The sequence below is a fragment of the Drosophila arizonae genome, chromosome 3 (assembly GCF_054131065.1).
Source record: "Drosophila arizonae isolate 15081-1271.41 chromosome 3, UAZ_ARI_1.0, whole genome shotgun sequence".
In the NCBI taxonomy this organism is placed as follows: Eukaryota; Metazoa; Arthropoda; class Insecta; order Diptera; family Drosophilidae; genus Drosophila; species Drosophila arizonae.
The window spans coordinates 18,023,459-18,048,782 of record NC_142923.1 but is presented as its reverse complement, the minus strand read 5'-3'; the positions used below and the strand labels follow the sequence as shown (position 1 = coordinate 18,048,782).

Sequence of the window (25,324 nt, the reverse complement as noted above, 5' to 3'; positions counted from 1 at the left end):
ACAAGGTGCTTGGTGCTTGGGTTAAGAGTTAGGTTTGAGCCCTCAGGCCATAGCTTGGGCTAAGACTTGAGGTTTGTAGTTGAGGTTTGAGCTTGGGTAGGCGCTTGAGGCTGAGGACGAGGCTGTGACTCGAAACTGAAGCTTAAGTCTGTGACTTGCATCTGCTAAACAAAATGTTGCTTAAATCTTGTTGACTTTGCCAACCAACAGCGAAAATTGTTATGGCATCTGTTGAGGTTTATAAACCCCTTGGTTTGTCATATCTGCGCCACCATCCACTCAACACACCCTGTCGCCGCCGCCCAAGTAGTTGTTGTCTAGATCTTATATTCCCGCTGACTTGTTGGGCAATAGAAGCTTGGAGTTCAAACCCAAACAGCACAGAAGCTCCCTGCTTATCTGAGCTCTTTTATAAGCTCCGTAATTTCAGCGGACACAATTTTTAGTTGCCTTCGTTTGTTATTAGGATAAGAAGAGGGCCAGTCATGCAAATGAGTTTTAAATTTTGAAAAAAGTCTAATGAATGCAGATGCAGTGCAATAGCCATTTTGGCTAAAATTTAACCAAACTGAAAATCCATATCTGCTGGAAGGTCAAGGACCAACAACCATAACTGACCTTGAAGGTTCAAGGCTAACGCATTGATTCAGGCTTAAATAAAAAATATACAATTTAAAATGTGGGCAGTGTCATTTTGCGTCAGTTGTGGCATTTGCCCCGCCAATTGCATTACGTATACGCCGCGTGCAGCAAACCCAAGTTGTTAAATTGCAACACGCAATGGGACAGGTGAATAAATGATGAGGTGAATACACAGCTTGGGAACATTTGGATTAAATTTATAAGTAAATAAATTAATACATTATTTATTTAGTATGTAATTAAGGCGAAGATGTTGAGCCGAGGACCAAGCGACTAATTAAAAGTTAAATATCAGGGCAGCAGACGTAATTAATGGCTCCTGGCTAATGGTAAACGCAATTGAAAGAAATTTTGATTAAAGCTTTTTTTTTGCCTACAGAGAAACTTGCTTCACTTCAAGCAATAAAATCTTTAACAAGTGTTTTTTATGACTGCAGAATTGCAATTTGGAATTGGGCGCATGTCTGCTGAATGGTTTCTTCTATTCAGAAAGCATTGAAAAATGAGCTAGCCCAATGGTCTGCTTAGAGGTAGTTTTTTTATTCTCAGAATCCATAGCAGCTAACTATTAAACTTCTATATAACGTGCAATATAGTTTATATAAGCATATCTTCTAAATTACCTTAAAAATAAATAAGGAATTTTTGTGTTATTCAGCTTCGCTTGTAAGTTCTATATGTATAAATTATATAAAATTAATATTTTCATTAAATAAATAATACATTTTATTTTGCTGTTGAATATTATAAAAAAAAATATAAAAAAAAATAAAATAAATAAATAAAAATATAAATAAAAAAATAAAGTTTATAAAATATATAAATAAAATAAAATGCAATAAATAAATAAAAAAAATAAAATAAATAATAATAGAAATAAAAAAAATAAAATAAAAATTGAAAGCAAATAAATTTATTATGTATTAAATTATATGAGAACTAAACTATTGATTATTTTATACAATTTACAAGATTTCTTTAAAATAAAAATCATAAAAATATATAAAAATAAATAAAATCAATCTCTGCAGTTAAAGTTAATGAAATGCAAAGAAAAGTACAAATGGCCGAAAACAAAAAATCGTGCATGCATGTACATGCAAATATAACCTGTTGATTTACAGACGTTCACACGTGCACACCCATGCATACATGCACATACACCCACACGAACAGTGTAAAAAACAGGCTAATTTGTATGCGAGTCGCATAAAAACCAAGCATACATTTGGGCGCTGGCTGACCTCAGTTAACCGAACATGGAATGAACCGCATTACAACTGCAACAAGAACCAACTACATAAATGTTGATTTTGTTCATTATCTAAACAGGCAAGAAGCAGAGCAGCAAAATATGATAAATTGATGGCCTTTGAACCATGAGTAGCAGCAGAAGCAAACAAACAAGAGTCGTTGGCCAAAAGCGTCAGCAACCCGCATAGATTTCACATGTCAATAATGGAAAAAGAATTCAAATTGATTAAGATATAACGGGAAGCGGACCAGCAGATGTACAGTTAAAGCTGAGAAAGGCAGGTTACATGTGTGTGTGTGTGTACAGACGTATGTATGTGTAGGTATAGTATATGCATATTAGTTTTCTTGCTTACAACTTGCGCCAGAGCCATCAAAGATTTGGCCCAACGGAAGCTCATGCCACTCTCTACTTTATGAGGTTGTAAAGCAAGTCTCGTAACTCCGTCCCCGCCATTGGGTCGTAAATAACAAGTTTGAGATGTAATAGAAAAATGGACCATGGAAGAAAGCAAGAAAACATAAAAACAGAAAAAGAGCAATGTGTATATACATACAACTCTTTACAATATATTTTACGAATATATATGTATATATATTAACCAAACGGTTTTATTTTGCCTAATTTTTTTTAGAAAGAAAGTGTATTTTAATTCAACCAAAATATGTCAGGCTTAAATCTGTAATTTTTTTTTTTTTTATATATATAAATAGTTCTTTGTAATTGTTTAATTTAAAAAATATTTATAATATTATTTATATATTTTTAAAAACATGAGCAACACTTGGCTTCCACTTGAACTGCTAGCCTTAACAGCAGCGCTTCGGCCTTAGCCGAGCACTGTTAACAGTGGCTATAGCCAAACAGCTGTTGACGTCAGCAGCGCTGCTTCTTTGGCAACGCTTGACGCTAGCAGCGCTGCTACTGTAAAAGTGCACGCCGTCAGCAGCGTTGCCAGTTTAGCCTATTTCTGGCTAGATCTGTCCTGATAATTCAACCGAAAATGCGTATAGGCAGAAATTGTCCTTAAGAGAAATATAGAATAGAAGAAATTGTTGTCTAATCATACTGCTGTTGAATAAACATATACGTATGTATATTTCCGAGCAGAGAAATGAGGTAAACCGATTTAGCTGTGAGAGTTCGTTGCCTATATATCTGTTTGTATGTCTGTCTGCATATCTGCTTCTCTTTCTGTCTCCCTGTCTACCTCACCGTAAGTCTCTCCGTTTGTCTTTCTGTCTGTCTGCCTAACAAAAGCAACGATCGAAGAACAACTACAGAAGATAATTTAGGTAGTCTCAATGTATGCAGTAGTATTCATTTGGTATTTATATTTGAGTAAAATGAAGCTAGAATGAAGCAGCAGAGAGTGTTTCCATTGGTAACTCAAGGCTCGAGTGCAACGATTGATCACGACTTGTTGTTTGAGTGAAAGTCACCCAATATAAAGGGCAGCAGCTGCCGCATTTCCTCAGTCGGTCTGGTGAGGGTCAATCGTGCAGTCGTGAAGTGACGTGAAGTGAAGTGATGGGAAGGGATGGGAAGGGAAGAGAAGAGAAGAGAAGAGAAGAGAAGACAAGACAAGAGAAAAGGGAAATATATAGAAAAGAAAGAAGAAGACATTTTTTTTATCAATCAACACTGACCGTCAACGGCGCTGCCCGTTAACAGAGTTGTTAGTTAAGATGCACTGTTCGTTAACATTCGCTGTTCGTTATGCTGTTTACTTGTGTCGCTTTTTGTCTTTGTTAGCAACTCGTGCGTTTGCATTTGTCTTTGTTTCTGCATTGAACTTGAACCTGCCACCAAGTAGTTTTTGCGTTTGCTTTCCTGCTGTTTTTGTTTTTAGCGCGAACTTTGCGGTTTCCTTTGTTGCTGTCGCTCACTTTGCAGATGCCAGTTTGCGTTGGGCTTTTGCTCTACAGGAATTCTGTAGGTTTATTTAATTTATAAAGTTTTAATATTTCATGAATTGGAATTTGGTTTTTTTTGTAAAATAAATGCTTTTGCCATTTATATTTACTCTTTATACTTACACCAATCTAAAATTTATGATAACTAAATTTATAATATTATTTATAACAAAAATCATGTATTGAATGGTATATGTATTTAAAACATATTTCATATATTATTATATTTATATATTTTAATATAGATTTTAATGAATTCATTATGCTCAGATTTTGAATGCTTTGATGTGGTTATGCAAAACAAATTCTTAGTAAAACGAAATTTTTGTTATTTTAATTGCCAATTTGTCAAATTTGATTATTGAGAAGTTAAACACTAAATTAAATATGATGAGCCGTAAAGCTTAAAAGCTGCACATATGCAGCAGCAGCAGCATTAGTAGCAGCTGGACATCTGATTTAATTAATTGGTTTTTGGCCAAAAGGCAAAAACTTATCTAATGGCCAAAGCAGACAAACAAAAAAAAAAAGAGAAACCCTGACTTGACCAAATGTCGCTTCATTAATTAATTACAGCCACAATTTGAATACTCAACTCAAAATGTGAAACTTTATTGGCAATTTAAGATATACTGAGAAGCTTTTATGAAATACATATGTACATATATAAAAATTATATCAATCAAATACTTTTTCAAAGAGATTTCAATTAGCACAATTTCAAAGAGCTTTAATGGATTCTGCACAGATTTATGCTAAGAAATTTATGTTTAGTTTTTATTCAAGCAATTCGAGCCATTATTAGAATCAATCAGTAGAGCTAACACAAGAATTCAATTAGTCGAACTGAATAACTTCGTTAAGCTGACTGAGGCACGTGCAAAAATATTGCGCATACGCCACGTGCCCCTCACTCATACTAGTTGAAATACATTTCGGTGTCTTTGGCTTTGCTCTTTAAAAATAAGCCGAAGTCTGGCCAAACGATTGACTCAGCTATATCTGCTTTCGTTTGCAATCTGTCAGCCAAGCTGACAGACAGACGGCCGAGCTATCGGCCAGGCAGCCGGAGCAGACAGATTGTGGCCAAAGCTTTCAGCACTAACGCACTTAAGTCATTAGCATGTGCCAGCTGTCGCTCATTCATCATGAGAAGGCTGGCGATGGATTCACTGAACTTTGCCAAATGCACAAAATTCTGCATTATTTTGTGTTATTTATAGTTTATTGAAATTTTTAAAGATAAAAGTGTAAATTTCAATTGAAAGTTGTTAAAGTGTCGAAATGGATGTCGATGAATATTGGACATGAAACACATTGTTTCTGCCTTTTATTTATACAAAATTTTCCTATATATTAAATACTTATTAATTGAACAATTTATCAATTTCTTTCTCATATATTTTCTTTCTCAGAATACAGTTTAAGCTTTATCCTATCTAACAACTGTTTTATTTGTTACCGTTTGCTGTCATTTTAAAATTTATTTTTGAATTTTTTTGCAAATCTCCTGCATCAAGATTTATTTAGTTTTCAATAATATTTTTTCTATTAGTTTTGGTCTGCAGCAAAGTTTTGTCATTATTCACGCTGTGACTGGGGGACACTTTCCGCCTGACTCACCTGGCTGACTTGAGTTGAGAAGTTGCCCAAGTCGTTAGCACCTGTTCAAATGATTTCTTGTCTGGCCAACTCGCCTGGGCCTTGCTTACTTGAAACTGCAATAAAATATTTGCCTTAAGCTCTTTATTGTTCTATTACATTTTTTATTTTTTATTTGCTGCAAATTTTTTTTTTTGTTTTTTTTTTGTTGCATAATTTAATTAATTATCATGACATTTTGTGTTCGTTTTTAATATCAATTAAAAAAATTCTATTGTATGCTTTGCTGTTGAGTTTGCTTTGAGCAAAAGTTGATTGCACTGAAGTTATTTAAAGGTTAAAGAGTTATTTCATTCTGGCGAGCGTGCATTGAACCTGGCTTGGACAGGGGCAACGTTGAGTTATTTGACTCTTTCTATTTACATTATATGTGGTCTGGCCTTTGATACAAAAGTTTCGTTCAACTATTTAGCCGCAAGCCAAATGAAAATGATATGAAAGTTAGTGCACAAGGAATAAAATTTGATGTCTGCTTTTGGGATAGATAAAAAATAATGAAAACTCACTTGAGGTCTGGACATGAAATGCTCTGATAGCAATTTGAAAATGCAGACAGCACAATAACTAGATATACTAGAAGGATATACTAGAAGTAAATTATAGCGTGTATGATTTATTTTTAGCTGCTTAATTAGCAATTTAATTTCTGCCTGATGATGGCTTGAGGTCCATAATTTTGGTTTTCGATCACGTTTCGCCTCATCGTTTATCTGCAGATGAAAATAGTAAAAAGCACAGGCGACTCTTGCAAATATTACGTCAGTTGCGTGGGCTTAAAGCCAAAGGATAAAGTATCCTGCGCAACATTGTAAGCAATAATTAATACAGAAAATGAAAATGAAATGCGCGATTCCGTGAATGGAAAATTATATAAGGACATTGTTGACATGACCTTGAACAAGTTTAAGCGTTAGTTAAAATATAATGAGAGAGCTGTAAAACCACAGCAAATGTGTAACTGTTGCAATCAATGTTTACGCTGCTGTAGCTCTGATGTAAATATTCTGCGGATGTGGTCAAATAGAAAACTAAATATATGCACAATATATTTAATTATTTGCATTCATATCAAACTGAAAATTTTTTATGTATATAAAATGTTATATAAATATATTTTCAGAAAATATATATTTATGTATTTTTAATTTTTAAAATAAATAAAATTATATATATAAATATATATAATAATTTGTATTCATTTTAAACTTGAAATTCTGATATATAAAAAATTATATATATTTTTACATATATATTTAATCATTTTAGATATTTTGAATTAAAAATTCTTGTCTTTAAAATTATATATATATTTTTACAAATATAATTAATAATTTTTATATATTTTAAATTAAAAGTATGTATATTTTCAGAAATTATTAATAATATAAATAATAGGTGTATGTGTGTTTGTGTTTTTTTTTTCTTTTTATATATTAGATTTTAAGTACTTAGCAGGCTGCAAAAATAATGCTTATTAATTGTGATTAATTAACAATAAAATAAAGTATTAACAGCCAAGGCTTAAAAAGCAGCCTTACTAGTTAGAATTTAATTAAGTTAAAGTATTTCTATAATCCTCTGCTAGGTTTATTCTTTTGACACAGCTCTATACAGCAGATTAGCAGTCATGTTAACATGGCGTATGCGTAATGCGCGGCACATTCATAACTAAAATAATTCAAAATCCGGCACAAATAGATCTAAGGACTGGCACGTAAAGTAGATTTATGTGCGAATTTCTTTTATTATGTATGTATATACATGTGTATACATTTTTATATAAATGTAATATACGAATTCATACATACATATATATATGTATATATATAAATTTGCCTGTTTTCAAGCATTTTCCTTGGCACGTGCGCGGCTTTTTGCTCATTTTGTATATTTTTTAGGCTTTAGCGTGAATTCTTCGTTTGTTTGTCATAAATTGCGGTTAAAAATGCTCACGCGCCGCACTCTGCGAATGCGTGTTCTATATACATATATATCATATTTTCAAGTAAATTCTTCATTTTGTCTTGTTCACATTTTAATTATTTAAGTTGCGCGGGTAGCAGCTGCTGGTGCTCATATGCTATACACGATATAATATATGCTGGGCACGTGCTGGGCCTTCGCGGCAGACTTCCTAATGAGCTCGTTGTTGTGGTGAGCGAGATTTATGCGCTGGTCACTAGCTGGAGTGTTGTATGAGCCGGAAATTATGTTAAGTGGAAGCCAAATAAAAATAGGCCATAAATTGTGAAATGAAATATTTGAAAACAAATGCGAGGAACTCTTTGTAATGAATTTTTCTCTTCTTCAAGCGCTTTGGAGGAGACGTGAAAGAAGCTTTTGTATGGACATAGCTGAGCGAAAAACTTTGAAGATAGAATGCTGGCTAGCGTTTTTATACATATACTAATATATAAGTATATGCTGGGGATGCTGCCGATCTATGTAGTTGCTTTCCCAGTAGCCATTTCAACCCCCAATTTATTTATTTATTTTAGTATTTCATTTATCTGCTGTAATATTTGTATAAATAATGTAGTCAAATAACAAACTCTTAATCTTAAATCTAAAATATTAAGGCAACATACCCATGAACTATATAAGCCATAGTATGTGTTCGCTTATCTTATTCTTATCTCATTGATTGAGCTCTTAAAGCATAAACGCGAATTGGACTCTTTCACCAAAATTAAGAAACACCCATTTTTGTAACTCCTGCAAATACATTTGAATGTTGTTATTATGCTAATTATGGAATACGTAATTGCCCATTGTAATGCTCATGACCGTAGGGCCAGCTCAGTCGCTGCGCAGTAAGCAGAGCGCACGAGTTATCACTGGGGAATATGTTCAGCAGATACTTGAGTGGAAATTAAACTCAAGTTGTATGTTTGCTTCTCTAAGGCACTGCTGCGAGCAAATGTTGATTAGGAATTACGTAGCACGTTTAGTATTTGTTGGTTATTACGCGTTGGAGTCGTCATGACTTTAAGCCATTTTTTATATATATGTCCATCCATATTAAAAATTTTTGAGCCAAATCTATATAATTAATACAGATTAAAACAGCAGTAATTAAGACAAATATATATAATAAAAAATATATATTTAAAAAAAAATATAAAAAAAAAAAAAAAATAAAAATAATATTAAAAACAATGTTAAAGGAGCTTTTACGCTATTATAAAGATTTTTTTTTAATATGTCACTATAGAAATTATATTTTATTTAATGAAAAATACAACATTTTTTAAATAAAGAAAGCAACAAATCAAGATAACGCAATTGACAATAATTAAATTTTCCTAATGTCTTCTATCATAAAAGTTTTTTTCTCTAGAATTTTAAAAATATTTCTATTAAATGAACCTTATCTTTCTAAAGTAAAGTCACGCACACTTGTCAATCCAATGAAATTCCATGAACATGCACACTTTCATCTCTATATCACACACAGTTGAGCCCTGACTTTAATTCAATTATCACCTATCGAGACAAAGTCGAGTCCCAAAAATCAATGCAGATTGAAGTAAACCTTTTTCATCATTACGCTCAAAGATTATTTATAATAAACGATAAACTTTTTTAAAAGTTCTTCAAAGTGTTTTAATGATACTTGATAAAGTTTTCTCCCTCTATTTCTATATATTTATAAATCAAGCACGCGTTGTTTATGTTCGGCCCATATCAAATGCCTCGAATGAGTCTTAAATTATTGAAAATCTTTATAGAAAATTCTCTGCGCTTAAGCCGCTGCTGCTCTTGAAAACTTTTGGTGACACGCAACAAATTTGGGCGCCTAAAAGGCTAAAAAGAGCAAAACAAAATCATAAACTCGAGCGAGAAATATGACAGACAGAAATACGAGCTCAGGTCGATGGCAAACAATGCGACGTTCTTTTCCTCTCCCTCCTTCTCTCTAGCTCGCTCTCTCTCTCTCTCACTGTGTGTGTCCAAAAATTGTGACACCCGCACGGCGTGTGGCATGTGATAACTTTCATGTGGGGCTGGCAGTGTGTGAATGATGCCAGATGCGATTTATGTGTGAACAAAATGTGTACGAAATGTGAATGAAATGTGACCAGGAGGCGGCTGCACTAAATGACAAAAGCCTGAAGCGTGTAGCCATGTGTAACCTGTAGACAGCATCAGCAGCAGCAGCAGCAGCAGTCGTAGTCAATGCCTATGGAAGCAAAGGTCTAAAACACACACGCTTAATAACTTGCCTTAGAGTCATTTCACAAATATTACGCATACGCCGCATTGAGCAGCAGGACAAAGAGATAGCCCAGTTTATGGCTTGGCTGCTCATGGCGACTTCTTTAAAATGTAAATGATGACAGTTTCTAGGCTTCGTCTGTTTCCCTCTGAATACTTCAACATAAGATTATTATTATTTTTATTTATTTTTTATTTTCTAGGAAATATTTTGTAGTAATTTTTCAATATTTGTCACTCTAGACGAAGGTTTCAAAATATTTCGTCAAGCCACGCGTAATACAGCCGAAACCATACTCAGCCAATGTCAACGCTGTGCAGACAAAACAAGGAGACAGCCAAAAGAACATGGCCAACAAATTGCTCGCTAAATATTTGGACTTACCCCTTGTCAGCTGTCCTTGTTATGCTGATTGTGGTTTCCATCCCGTCTGAAGCCACTTAAATGAAGCACAAATCAACGCTTAACGCTTCACAATAAACTTGATGGCAAACCTGACAGTCAAATGTGTTTTATACACATATACATATATATGTATATATAGTTGGCCTTCTAAGGCTCAGGCTTCACTTTAAAGCTTTTCCTTTATGGTTTTTGCTTTATAAACTTTTATGTCGCCAGCGAAACATTTTAATAGACGTATTATAACCCAGCACTTGTAAGCAAAAGACATGCATATATTGTATGTGGGAAGAGTATTTTAAGAGAGGAGAATAACAACAAAAAGTAGAAAGAGATAAAAATGTGGGAGATATTTGGGATTATAACGAGAGTTATTAAAAGGCCGTGTCTGGCAATAATATAATTTAATGAATATTAATGAAACCAAGTTGAAAATGGAAGAGGTAAACATGGCAAAACAAATATATTATGAGAAAGACAATAGAGGAGAGAAAAAGAGGAAGAGACAGAGCCATGGAAAAAATGTACAAGTGCAATTCTGAGAATCACATAGAAGGACCATTGTGAGAATTACATCGAAATGTAAAAGTTACCAATCAATTAAAAATAAAGAGAAAAAGAGAAATGAAAATTGCAAAATCATCAAAAAGATATAAAATACGAACAGCTAGATCAATTAGAATAACATGGAATATTTAATAAAATTTATTTGAATGCGATAACACTTTCTTCTATTTAATAACAACCAAGTAAAGAATTATTATGTAAATAAAATAACGTTTTTTAATTATTTTTTATTTACATTGAAATTTCAACTAAATTTAATTCAGCCTCAGCATTGAATTTCATAATTTAGTGTGCGAAAAAAGGGAATGTGTCAAAGGTCGACAAGCGGCAATGTGTTGAGCAGGGGCATGCGACACACTAACATACACAATCTCACACACGCATACACCTACAGGTGCAATGCGTATTTGAATGCGGCATGGAAATGTTCTCCATACAACGAAATTGCAGTATAGTTTTATTTTTTTGCACAGGGGTTAGACCCATTTTTGCCTTGACGCCGACAAACAAAAGACGTGTCGCCCAGTCGCAGTGTGTAGCGCCAAATGAACACGTATGTACATATGTGGACAAGCACCCTCGCACACGTACACACACACACGTAATCCAACATATATTTGTCATTTTGTGTGTCGCAAGAGGTGTGCAAAGCCGAGTTTTCCGTTTCAGCATTGAAAAGGCAGCAAAATTTTGTTTTGCTTGAACATTTTTCATGTTTAAAGTAAAATATTTAAATTTAAAAAATATAATTAATTTTTTCGTTGGAGCTAATAGAATTTTAAAATGTTTCGAATATATGAATATATGTATATGTAATAATTGTATATGAATTAAAAAAGAACTTAAAATTTACTTAAATTTAAATATAGAAATATATATGTGTATATTTTATATGAATATAGTTGTATAATTTTAGTGAAAAATGAATGAATGTTGTACTTAATAAAATTTATGTGAAGTCTTCATTAGGAAACGTAAAAGATACAAAAAAAAAAAAAATAAATAAAACAGTTATCAAATATTAAAGTCTTATTTATTTTTCTATCATATAGACAGTTTTTATATTCATTTTTGAACTATACTATTAATTAATAACAATAAGAGTAGAAGTTTTAAGCTGAAAGGTTTCTTTGCTTTGTAACTATTATTCATTTTATACATTATGTTCGGGAAATTAACCGCATCGAATCATATTTAAGTGCTCTCGCTCTGAGCAAAAGGCTCCTTTCTTTGTAGTTTTTGTGAGAGTCTCTCCTATTCGTCCGACACTCAATTCACGAACGTCCGCTCAATGAGAGTCATAGAGTGTCCAGCATAGGTAACTCTCGTCATACCTACACTAAAGAATTGTTGGTTCATAAAACTCAATTGAACGATCGGGGAAAAAAATGAGTGAAATAAATGTATGTCCGATCAGGAATGATCTCGTTGAAGAACCGACGCTATCGATTGTTCTCTGAAAGTTTTATCAGATCATTATTGAGAGATTCATATTATTAAGCAGCTCTGGGATTACTCTAAGGTTAGAGTATGCGAAACACCAAAGTAGAAAGTTAATCTATATTCTAATATCAGAATTTCCACAGCTCCAACATGTTTAATGCACAGGTTTTTAGCCATATATCCAAACCTTTTGTGTCTCAATAATAACTATATGCATTTAGTATTCATATCCATCATTTAGTATTTATTCATAATTGCTTTGTTTCACAAAAATAAAACGGCAATAATACGTAAATGGAGTTTATTCAATTACAAATAACAAATTTTTGACTCTCTGCGCTCTTTGTTGGCAAATTACAGACATAATGCAGCAGCATGATGAATACATTTATATTATTCATTCATGAGAGAGCATATGCAATTCTGAATTGCATTTTCACTGAATCTGTATACAGTGGCAGTGACTACTTGATATCCCTTGAGGAGCAAGAAACAAGCTGCACCAAAACAATGCAAGCTGCCAGCTATACTACGGAGCGATCCTTTCAGGCAGCCAACAAGTCATGGAGCCATGGCAGATGGATGGATGGATGGCTGACTGGGTGGCTGGCTGCCTTCCTGGTGTCAGGCCATTTGATATTTGCGCTCGTCGAGCGAGCACTAAGGGAAATCTCTGAAATCTCACCGTAGGATTTGTTGCAGGCCACAACGGATTGCCCCCACATAAAATGTACATGACTGTGTGTGTGTGTGTATTGTGTGTTTGTGTGTGGAATGAGCAAATTTTGTGCGTGGCTGCTTGTGGTTGAGTTAAGTTGGCAAACTATTTCATGGTATTGGCCCAAAGGGGCTTAACTGGCTCGGAAGTCAGCTTTAATTAACTGCTCAGTAAATGCTGAAAGGAATTGTTAAATGCTTCAGCTATATATTATGCTGAAACAATGAAACATGTTAATCGCATCACTTTCAAAAACAGTTAAATAAATTATAGTAGCTTAACCACTTCATAAGCTCTTGAGTTACGGACTCTGACTTTATTGGCTTATGATATCAGTGTCAAAGTTTATTGTGCATAAAAGCGACATTGAATATAATTATTGTTATTGTGCTTAAGGAGCAGAAGTTTCATGAAATATTGTGAATTTTAAAATATGACTTATTTTGTTAACTCTGAGAAGTAGAATTATGGTAAAAATAAAACGTTTGTACACTCAGCTACTTTCTACTTTAACAAATAGTCGTTTAATTTTGACTTAAGTGTATTCATTTTTATACCCTGAACCCATTTTCAATGGGAAATCAGGGTATAATGGTTTTGTTGAAATGTATGTAACAGGCAGAAGGAGGCGTGGCAGACCCCACAAAGTATATATATTCTTGATCAGGGCGACGAGCTGAGTTGATTTGGCCCTGTCCGTCTGTCTGTCCGTCTGTCCGTCTGTCCGTCCGTCCGTCTGTCCGTCTGTCCGTATGTATGAACGCGTCGATTTCAGAAGATATAAGAGCTAGAGACTTCAAATTTTTTTTAAAATGTCCGTAATTACAGCGCGCATATCAAGTTTATCATTAAAAATCGATAACTCATCCCGATCTTTTTTTATCGATAAAAAACCTTATCGAAACCCAGTTATAAAATTATATCTTCTACACCTTTATTGCTAGAGTCTCCAAATTTTCAAAGTTTGCTTATATGCAATTTATACAATTTCGGTTTTTGTTAAAATTAACCCCCCACCCTTAAATTCACCCCTCACCCTCACTTTTGTAAAAAGCGTATTTCAAATACTAGAGACTTGTGCTTTAGCAATTACATGCATATCCATGTTATAATCATAATCTAAAAGTTTCATGAAGATCGTACGTCCACAAAAAAAGTTATTAAGCAATTAAGTTCTCATAGTAAGCGCTCACTGCCGCCCATGCGTGTATATGCTTGTGTGTGTATATGTATGTAATTGTTTGTGTATGTGTGTGTGTGTGTATGTATGTGTGTGTATGTATGCCCGTGTGTGCGTGCGTGCGTGTGTGTGTGTGTGTGTGTGTGTGTGTGTGTGTGTGTGTGTGTGTGTGCGTGTTTCCTGTGTAAGCTGAAAGTCGCGAAAAATTATTGAAATAGCTATTACTCCAAGGGTTCAGGGGATCTCGTAGTCGAGTAGTCTCGACTAGAGCTTTCTTACTTGTTGCTGTATGTTTTAATAATACATATATTAAATATGCCATAGTCTCACTTCCTAAGCTTAGAACTTTACTTTCAATGAAACTTTACTCAAAGAAAAATATATTAGAAAAAATCTTAAATATAAATAAATTAATATAAGTCTTTCAAATTTAAATTTAAATTTATAAATAATTAAAGATATATATAAAAATTTATATTTGTTAGTATTTGCTCACCTTTAATTTCAGATAATAAAATGAAAATGATTTTCTTTAGCGAATACATTTTTTAATGAATTTATTTATTTGTTTATTATATATTTATATAAATTTAAGTTTATAATTCATAAAAAATTAAAAAAAATAATAAAAAAAAAATTATGAATATATATTCTGATGTAAATGCAATATATTCTGATATTATTTTTATCGACATCGATAACGATATCACATTTTCCCTCACCATTAAGTGCAGCGGGAGCTCGTGATAATTGAATTTTTTCATTAGCTCGCCAGGTGCTGCACTCAGCTCCCCACTCACACACACTCACACATAAATCTGTGCAGCGGTTAAATATGAATTATGCATGTTCATTACATTTTCATAAGAAAGCATTTCCAGCTACCAAGCCTGGCCACGAAACAACTGTCGCTGTGACAACCCATTGCCGTTGCCACTTTTATTTCGCATTTTCATTTTGTAATTATTATTTCGACTGGTGTGGCATAAGTGCTGAATTATGAAATTATGTAATAACTGTTGGAGCCAGATTAAATTTCAAGCCTGAGTGATTGTGAGCGCTGGGCATTGAGAAGTTTGGCAGATGGCAAATGAATGAATGATTTAAAGGCCAACGAATGTTCGCGGGGCACACAGAATATTTTAAATATGTTCTCTCATTTTCATTATGCTTAACCAACAATGCATTTGCTCAAGTCTGCGAAACGTAAAGGTGGCAAAGCCTCTTAAGAGTTGGCCAACAATGATTCGAAGAGTATCGAAGACAAACTTTAATCATGTTGCATAACCGCGGGACACGCACACACACACACACACACACACACACGCACACAACCATTTTCAGCCACTTTAACTGAGTGCATGCATTTTCTATAAAATGCAAGAATTGCATAAAATTTCAATAAACTGGCAACGACGACACATTCGACGAGACAACAGAGAGGGAGGCAGTGGGAGGCAGAGTGATGGAGAGGGTGGCAAAATTGGTTTGGGGTTGAATTTTAACCGAGAGAGTGCGGCGTCAGTGAAAATGTAAAATTTATTGCCAGCTGAATTCTCATTTCTCCTCGAATTCGTACAACTTTTTCTCATTTGTTGCCAAACACTTGGTAGGAAAATGTTCTTTAAGATTAGCGCACTTTGCATAGAGCTCAGAATGAAACAGCAGAGCTGCATTTTAAAGCGATTTTAGCTGCATTTCATATGCAAATGTTTTTGTTTCTATGCGCGCACGTGTTCAGGTTCTTTAAGTGCGAAAATTCACCTCAAGCTAAGACTAAGGATAAGCAGCAGAAAATTCGGGGAAAGTTTGTTTGCACTTGAGCAACTTTTCTAGACACTAACAAATGTATGGATTGGCTTAAATAATGCAGCTTTTGAACAATGCTAGATTCTAGCGGTTTATCAAAACTTAAAACATGGACGTGCATTAAGAATTATGTATATTTATATATTTTTTAGTTAACCATTTTTATATTTTATTAAACAAGATTTCTGTGTTATATATAAAATTAATTATTTTCAAAGACTAAATTTAAATTTAATTAATTTTTTTTTTTAAATTTGTTCTAATAAAATCGAATCTTCCTTTCGAAAGTCATATAATTTCTAAAATTAAATTAATATTGACATCTTTTAAGATAAGTACTTACTTTCCACTTAGTTCGCCCTTCCTTAACCCAAGCAAACTAATCCGTATTGTCTACCACGCCCACTGTCAGTGTATAGCTGAGTGGCTCAACAAAGAGCGGAAAACAAGAAAAACTAAAAAACTTGCCCAAGCTGTTAATTCACATATTTTGCAAGCTTTTTGTGTTTGGCTTCCATTTCTTGTAAGCAGAAATGTTGTCGGCCGCACGCCTTAAAGTATGCCACGTATTTTTCTTTACTCAGCCAGCAAACATTTATTACCCACTCGCCCACAGACCGGAGACAAATGGTTATGTTAAGCATCGTAAGAGCTGTTTCTCGTTTGTCAGCTTTGCGCTTGCGTTTCTATCTCTTCCATTCTTTATGTGTGTGGCCAGTACCCGTTGGGAAAGCGGTGAGTGTGTCTAGTTTGTGAATGGTTTGTTTTCATCTTGAAAGCACGAACAGTTAGTTGCTTTAACCAGTCATGCCGAATTTTTCAACCTGAGCGAGATGGCTTTTGCAGACCTTTGATTCAGTAATGATTCCCATATTAACTAAATAGTTTATTTTATTTTAGTTTTAGATTTTTGTAAATTTTGTAAATTTGATTAATTATTAATTATATTTTTTATAGCTACTACAATGTAAAACAGAAGTGAAATTTACATTTATTTAAAGCTTAAGCATTTCGATTATTGCAGAATATACTTAATTGACAGTTTTGTTCAGTTCTCTCTGCTGTTTCCTCTTTCTCTTGGCTTCTCTCAGAAATATTCAACTAATTGCTTTCGTTTATTTAACGCTTCACTGTCTACAAGTGAGACAAATTGCTTGCTCCCTCCTTCACCACATAATTGCGGTACAATGAGCTATTTTGAAGGCAAATAGTGCTACAATCAATCATATCTTGACTGTTGGCTTTTGTTGCGCTGAGAATAATTTGACTGTCCGTATTTATTTATTTTTTATTTGTAAATTTAATCATTTCGTTTATATTTTCATAGAAGTTAATATTAATATATATTAATATATATTAATAATTATAAAATGCTATAAAATGTTTGATTAAAAAGAAATAATTAAATATTTTTTAAATGATTTCTATAATTCTATTTTATTTATTTTTTTCCTACTGTACACCTATTCATGCTTTTTTATTTAATTATTTTTTCATATTCATAATAAATACATAGTCGTTATAGTAATACATTTGAAATGAATATGAAAGTTTTTTTTTTTTTTTTTTTTTTTTTTTTTTTTTTGTATTCAAATAATAATCTCTTACCTAAGTAGGTTTTTCTGTAGGTGTCATTTAAAACAAATCAAATTATTCAGTTCTCATATATATCTGTGGACGTTATAGACACTTTAAAAACTCTAACAAAATGTCAAAACCAAAAATGGTAAAAAAAAAAAAAAACAAACAAACAAACAAAACAAAAAACATGAAACACAGATTGTACAAAAAATGATATTTATTAATAATTTCCATTTCTTTATAGGCTTGTAAGCCGCCGCCACCATCCGTGAGTAATCAATCATATTGACTGTAAAAAACCAAGAATGGTATATACATATATTATATATATGTATATATGTATTTCCCCTTTATTCTGTGCCATTTCAGCCAGAGGAGATGAAAAAGATCAAGTTTCCCATGCACAATACACATTTGCGGAAAACGTTGGGCATTTTGAGGACAGCTTGCTATTGGTCTATAGTGGCCCCACTTCTGTTTTACGTGTTTCATAATGCGCCGCGTAAGATGAAATATCAAAATTTTTATACACACTACGATCCGTTGGATGCATTTGATCGTATGAAAAGCGGCGGCTATTTAAAATCGTGCCCAGCCAAGGAGGAAAAGAAAGAGAAGGACAAGGATAAGAAAAAGAAGTGAATGGAATACAGTACAAAAGAATGGAATCAATTCATAAATAGAACAAGAGTCGTCGAACAAACACAATAATAATGGAAAGGAAATCAAAACAGGAACGCAAATGAATTCTAAGAAATTGTAAGACTGAATAGGATATGAATTATTTTTCAAACATGTGCATACACCCACTCGCACACACTCGCACACACTTACACATGCGTACAGCGAAAAACTTGTTGATTAAATGGAGCATTGCAAATACTTGAGTCTTATTTCTTGACTTCAGCTCAACCATCGCTGTCTCGTAAATCGCTCCAAGGCATGTGCTTGTCTGTTATTGATGGCCAATTACAACTGAGGCCGAGTAGGTTAAGCAGATGCTCAAAGACCATTAAACGTTTCAGCAGCTATTCAATTTGCTCTTGAAGTTGTTTATATTTGCCCTCTTGACCGCTTGATTAATCTGACTGCTTGGACGTATCTCAATTGCACAAAAGCAAGTCAATAATTTCATATTTTTGGACAAGTTTTGCATTTGACCTGGGCAATTATGTTTATTCAAGAAAATATACATATATATTCAAGTAATATATATGCATGCATTCCTTAGGCATTCGTAAAACTATGCACGTTTCTATCCGCACATTTTTCGGTAGCTTTTATCACATTCTTTGATTGGCATTTTCTCGCCAAATTTAATGTTCCAGTAACATGCTTTGCATAGCACAACGATTGTTGCTACCCTGTAAACTAGCTGTGAAGTGGGGTAGCATAGAATTTTTAAGTAAATTTATACGGGTTTTATATAAAGTTTAAAGTATAGAGATGCATTTTTTATTTATAAATTAAATTGTAAGCCATTGTATTCCTTGCTCCATTCTATTGACTAGTCTCTCCGTTCCAGAGAATGTAAGCTTTTCAGCATTATTCTCTAGTTATTGCAAAACAATTTGGATGTCTATTTGCTTGTCTACAATTGTCTAGCACTGAGTTTTTCATCAGTCGGTCAATTTCAGTTTCTGTTTGAATTAACTTACTGTTTCGTATTTTCCAATAATTTTCCATTATTTTTAGAGGGTATTCTAAAGTCATTTGCTTTAGCTTTGCCACATTTGAATGCTTTTTATTACTGCTTTTTCTTTTCTTCTACTATTGCTACTTTTCACTTTCTAACGTGACATGTTTTGGCAAAAGAACACAATAAATAAAATAAAGTAAAAGAAAATGAAAAGAAATTCTTCAGCTAGTTGTTGAATACTGTCCCTTTTCATGCGGATGTTTAGTTATTAAATTTCAGCAGAAGTTCAGTCCTCGGTTTTTCGCGCTAACTCAACGCTGAGCATTTGCATTTGCATCTGGCAATTAGATTAGAGCATTTAAATGCTTTGACTTCTTTCCACTTTTGCTGGCGACCCTTGAACTCTGACTTGCACTTTTGGGATTCAAAACGAATTTCTTGACAATTTTGTGGACCTTGGCCGCACATTGAACCCGGCTCAAATCAAGCAGACAGTCAGCCAGAGATTGTGACAAGTTCAATCTGTTGCATGCCTCGTGGCGTTGAAGGCGATTAGAGGTACGGCAACGCCCACTATCACAGCGCTGAGAAAGCGCATTGCATACTTGAAGGCGTCGCATCACCAAATAAAAAAAATAAATTTGGCCAAAACAACTTTTCAGTCGAAACGAATCAAATTTAAGTGGAATTTTCAACTTTTCAGCAGGGCTATCCCAGAGACGCCAAACTCTTTTGGCGAATATTATTTGAATAGTTTTCGCATTAAGATTGTCGTTTGGCACACGAGTTCTAGAAGCTTTCAATTTATGGGATGGCTATGCACGGCATATTGTACCGTTTTCAAAGAGAACTAGGAATAGAATAAACTAGGATTAAATTTTACAAAATTAAAAGAATCTAAAAAAAATGTATAAAAATAAAATATATATAAACAATATAATAAAAATTTATAAAAAAAAAAAAACAAATTAATTTATAATAAAAATAAATTTAATTTATATAAAAAATATAAAATTGCAGGTTAGGGAATATCAGCACAGTTTTCTGTAATGAAATGATGTTCAAGCTGAATTTCAGTTTATTTAACTTAATTTTCCCGGAGCTGCTTCTTCAGAGCTTTTAGTTCGTTTCATTCCCAACCTCAATCATATTTATATTAATTTACCTGATAAAGTGACAAAGTGACTATATTTTATATTAGGATTTTGGCAGCCACTAACAGCAATTTCTACTTCTGCTGCTTCAGGCACTACAACATTTAATGAATACAAATGAGCTTTGCTTTTTGGCAGCCACTGTCTAAATATGCAATGCACACACACACTTTTATTCGATGTCAACGAACTCCTAGCAGTTCCTTCCAGCATTATTATCTATTTGCTTAGCTGGTAATGTGTAAGCCACGCCCCTCTGTGTCTCGCCTGTAAACAGATATTGTTAATTGTAAATTATAGACACAGCCAAAACAACAATTTACAGAAATTACAATTTTCTCAGAACTATAAAGATGAACCAAAAAACACTTTCAGGCATTTGTCTGAAATTTTAATTGAAAATGACTTGCATATGTATATACATATATGTATATTGAGCAGAATATATACTATATAAAAAGTATTCTTTGTAGGTATTCTATTGTTTATTGTTAATATATTAATTATATTATGTATATACATATATGTATATTGAGCAGAATATATACTATATAAAAAGTATTCTTTGTAGGTATTCTATTGTTTATTGTTAATATATTAATTAATTTTTATATTATATTTAAAATGGAATTTCAATTTTTTAATGCTACCCACTGTTTAATTTAAAATCTGAGACGACCTTTAACGTGTTACATTTGATTCCCTATACGACATTTTTGAACTGGAAATAATGTTTCCCCAAAGCACAGTAAAAATAGAAACTTGAATAAGCTGAAGTTAGAATATGTGTATAAAAATGAATTTATATACATATTCATTTTAATTATAATTGTTCATTCTAGCTAAAAATGTTTTCTGCTTATTGACCAAATACTTCCTCTCATTTGGCCTCGTTAACCATTCTATGTGCTTTAGGTGCCAGTTGCCTCTTTTCAATGTGAAAACCCTTTTCACAAACTCGGTTCTGGCTAGTTTTGTGTATCATGTTTTTTTTTTTTCATTATTTCCATTATAGTCTCTGCTTTCTTCTATTCACCTTTTGCAGCAGAACAATGTGTGCTTGTGCATCGTATGTGGTATATGTCCTTCGTTATCTGATGTAGTTAACTTCTAGAGTAACCATAATAGCATATAGCTATAATTTATTATTTACATTGTCCACATTTTCGAAAATTCTCTGCTGCGATTTGTTTTAAAATATATCTTGACAAATTTATTAATTATTTTTTACGTTTGCTCAACTCAGTTCAGCTTATTGTCTTCTAAGATTATCCAAGAATCGATACAACTTTACAATTTTGATAAGTAAGGCAATGCTGTGCGTGTTACACAATTTTGGAAAGTCCCTCTTTGAAATCTCATTTTTTGTTGACAATCCAGTTTTAATTTGTTATCAATATTTATTCCTTCATAGAAGCTATTTTTAATATGAAAAAGCAACGTTTCATATCTCTTGGCTTGAGTTCAAATAAGACTTCCAAGGTCCCAGACTTCTTCACTTGGCCCTTTCTGTACACCCAGTAAAGAGTGAAAAGGTTCAATACAAATTTCCTTTCATAACCAGTTATATACCCATTTTAATCGAACGAAATTTGCATCTAGCTTCATATGATTGCCTATGATTCAAGCCTAGTTAGCCCATTTGGCTCAATTTCAGCAACTTCGCAACAAAACCAAGAATTTAATACTGCACGTTCTACTACTTTTTCATTTATTTTTATCAGAGCTTCGACTGACATGCGTTGCTTGCCGTTCCATGGGAAGACGGACTGCAATTTCCGACTGGCCAATGCCATGACTCAATCTCACTCGCCAACTCTCCAATAAACCATGGCCAACACGCATATGCATAGACAATGGCGATTATTCCATGGCCAAAAGGAAAAAAATGAAGAAAGGCTATTGGCAAAAAATCCAATATTTGTTTTTTCCTTTTTCTTCTTTTTCTCCTCCTCCTTCTTTGTTACTTCGTGCCATAAATTTGTAACTCTTGACGTCGCGACGTCCGTCTGTGCGCTCAACTCAAAATTAGCGTTTAATGCGAATCAATGGAGCCGAAAGTGACAACTTATTTGGGCTTAATAAATTATTGATCTATGTATTTAGAAATAGGGCTGCAGTCAGTGGAATTAAATATTAAGAGAATATGCTAAATATATAAATATATAGAATATATTTGTAATAGGTAAATATATAATACATTTATTCATTTATTTATAACCCTATAGAATGTTATATAATAATAATAAATGTAATAATATTTTTAAAAAATGGGCTAAGATTTGTATATATTATGAATACTTTTTTGAATTTAAATAGGTTTTATTTAAAAAACATAGTGTAATTTAATAATGAAAATATAAAAATTAAAATAAACAAATACAAATCAGAATTAAATGAAATAAAAAAAAAATAAATTTTCCTTTAAATTAATTTATATAAATCAAAAGATTTAAATATTCTTAAATAAATATGTATTTTTAAATTCGTATAAAAATAAGAAATAATCAGTTGTTTATTAAACGCAAGTAAAGAATATCTTGATTTTATTATTTGTATCAAAATAATTTAGTTCAAGATCTTCTCAACTTCGTTTCAATATTAAATATATGCTAAAAATGAAAACGGTCCATATATACTTAATCTATTATTAAGTCAATATAAATATTTGAATTTATTGACATCGTTGCTTCCATTTCATTTCGATATATTTCGTTTATATGAAAAACCATAGGAAAATATAAAAATCTTCCGTCAGCTAGTAACCCTGTCTGTTTTCTACTTCACCGCCTGCCCGCTAGACTGTGTTGCTGACTTCTGGCTGAACCCGTTAAGAATTTATAAGCTGGGTATAATGTCTTAGTTAGACTCGAAGAGTTGTGCATAAAGTCGTATAGACTTTAAACTAACTACGAAAGTGAGACGGGATATATTTAATCGCTCTCCATGGCATCAATTCTACTTTAATTATTTTAGGAAATCTCCTATGTTAGAAAAGCTTGACATACGATTGATAAGAGAGAGAGAGAGAGAGAGAGAGAGAGAGAGAGAGAGAGAGAGAGAGAGAGAGAGAGAGAGAGAGAGAAAAAAAGAGAGAGAGAGAAGGAGAGAAAAAATAGAGAGAGAAAGAGAGAGAGGTATAGAGATATAGATAGAGAGAGTTTCATATACTAATCAAAGACATCGACTGCTCACTTTTTGGATATTTTCCCTTATCATCTTCCTCAGTTATATTGCCGTTCAAATTTTCCCTATGTTCCATGCTTAAAGTATCTGCTAGTCGGTCAGTCAGTTCGCTTTCTCTTTTTGCATTGACTCGAGCTACTTTTAGCGCAGTTATCTGAAAAATTGGCCAGATTTGGCTAAATGCTGATGTCTCTGTCTGTGGCGCCGAGGCAACGCCTCTTCGTAGCTGCGCGACATATGGGTTCTTCTTTTTTGTCCTATCATGTTGTTAACCCGACGATTGATGAAACTTGATGTGTGTGTAGGGGTAGGTGTTGAAGTTGGTGTGCTTGTGTGCCGTGTGTGTAGGTGCCTGGGCGCCCTTTCTACTTGCCTTATCTGCGCCTTCATGCGAGTGTCTGGCGTAATTATATAAATCACTGACAGATAAACATGTTGCTTCATATGAGTCTAATAAACTCTCAACAAATGTTAAGCTGCAGGCATTTTAAATAAATATTATTTAACTAAGTCAAGTGAGAGAATGAAAGCTGTTGCTTGAGATATGAATATACAAACTGACTGAGCTTTAAGTCAATTAAAGTTATATGTAAATTCAATATTTTAAGCAATGCAGTTAGCACATTTGATATTTATAATAATTTGGTTTTCGATATTATTATTTTTTTAAATAAAATATTTTTAAACCGCTATAAAAATATTAAACAAAAAATTGCTTTAACAGTAGCTACTAATAATTTTTTTAAATGTATTCAGAATATAAAATAAAGTAAAGAAAATGAACAAAATGTCTTATAGGCCATTTTGAGCTCCAGCGCAGCGCAAATCTTCGAGCCAAACTACATTATTATCCTAGCTCACAAGATAATATTTTTGTCGGAAAAAAAACCAACAAACCTACGCTTGCGACAAAATGTTGTATGCATGTGTCTCTGTATGTGTTTTGTTTGTCTATGAGGCCTTGCTTTATGCGACATTGCCAACACAGCATCGCTTTGCATCGCATCGCAATTCACCAAGGGGTTCATTAGACTTTCAACTTTTGTTTTCGCAAATGCCGCCACACAACGTCAAAGCCAATGAACGACAAACAGGCGCAAACAGTCGTTAGACAGATGTGTGTGCATGTGTGTGTAAAGTAGGTGAAAAACATGCTAAGAGAGAGAGTGAGAGAGAGAGAGAGAGAGAGAGAGAATTAAGAACTAGTTGCCTGGCTGCAGCTGCGGCAAAAATGGCAGAAGGCAAACAAAACAAGCCAAAGGGGGGAAACAAAAATAGACGCAAAAAAACGTAAGCAAACGTGCCACATGCCGCTTGCTGCATGCGGCATGCGGCATGCCACAAAGTATGCACAAAGCCAGCTAACACGCTTGGATTGATGGCCAGAGCATTGAGAGTTGTGGATAACCGCATTACAGCTGAACCAAAATAAAACACAGCTAGTTCCCTTAGGCTCAATAGAATGTTTGAATCAGTCTGCTGCTGCGACTGCTTCTGGTTCTGGTTCTGCTCAGGATCGGCCTCGATTGACGTGGCAACTATTTGAGCAGACATTTGGCACTCTGTTTTCCCTTTTGGCCATATTTATTCATTAGTTGGCGAATGCCCGAAAGCTGGCAATAACATTTGCACGCGTCAAACTTTAGTTTTACGACTCTGACGTCTGCGCCGTAATCAAGCGAAAAGGCGTTAACGCCATTCCTGCTAACAGATAACGGTCAATTGTTGCACACAAAATTTAATGTGAGTGCCGATGTGAATGTTTACTTTTTTTTTACATTTGTTTGTCAACTCATTAAATGGAATGTATATTACTTTGCTCTAAGTTTTCTTCTTAGCAAATAAATTCTTTATGCAACTCTGGTTATATCTAATCGCCTCTCTATGCGATTTTCATTATTTTGTATTTATCACCCGTCTACTTAGTTCTCATAAACCTCAATTCCTTTCT

The 25,324-nt window shown here is 33.5% G+C and overlaps 1 protein-coding gene across 1 annotated transcript; it reads left to right on the top strand.

The window, feature by feature from the left end:
* The first annotated feature begins 17,401 nt into the window (after window positions 1-17,401).
* On the top strand, window positions 17,402-18,276 carry COX6CL (Cytochrome c oxidase subunit 6C-like). Its single transcript, XM_018001649.2, has 3 exons — window positions 17,402-17,539; window positions 17,639-17,662; window positions 17,764-18,276. Exons 1-3 carry the CDS (start codon window positions 17,522-17,524, stop codon window positions 18,034-18,036), a joined length of 315 nt encoding a protein of 104 aa, XP_017857138.1. The 5' UTR covers window positions 17,402-17,521; the 3' UTR covers window positions 18,037-18,276.
* The last annotated feature ends 7,048 nt before the right edge of the window (window positions 18,277-25,324 follow it).

Excerpts from the sequence above, each read along its gene's own strand:
- COX6CL (XM_018001649.2), top strand. Across the intron at positions 17,663-17,763 it reads GTAAGCCGCCGCCACCATCC|CCAGAGGAGATGAAAAAGAT; the intron begins GTGAGTAATCAA and ends GTGCCATTTCAG.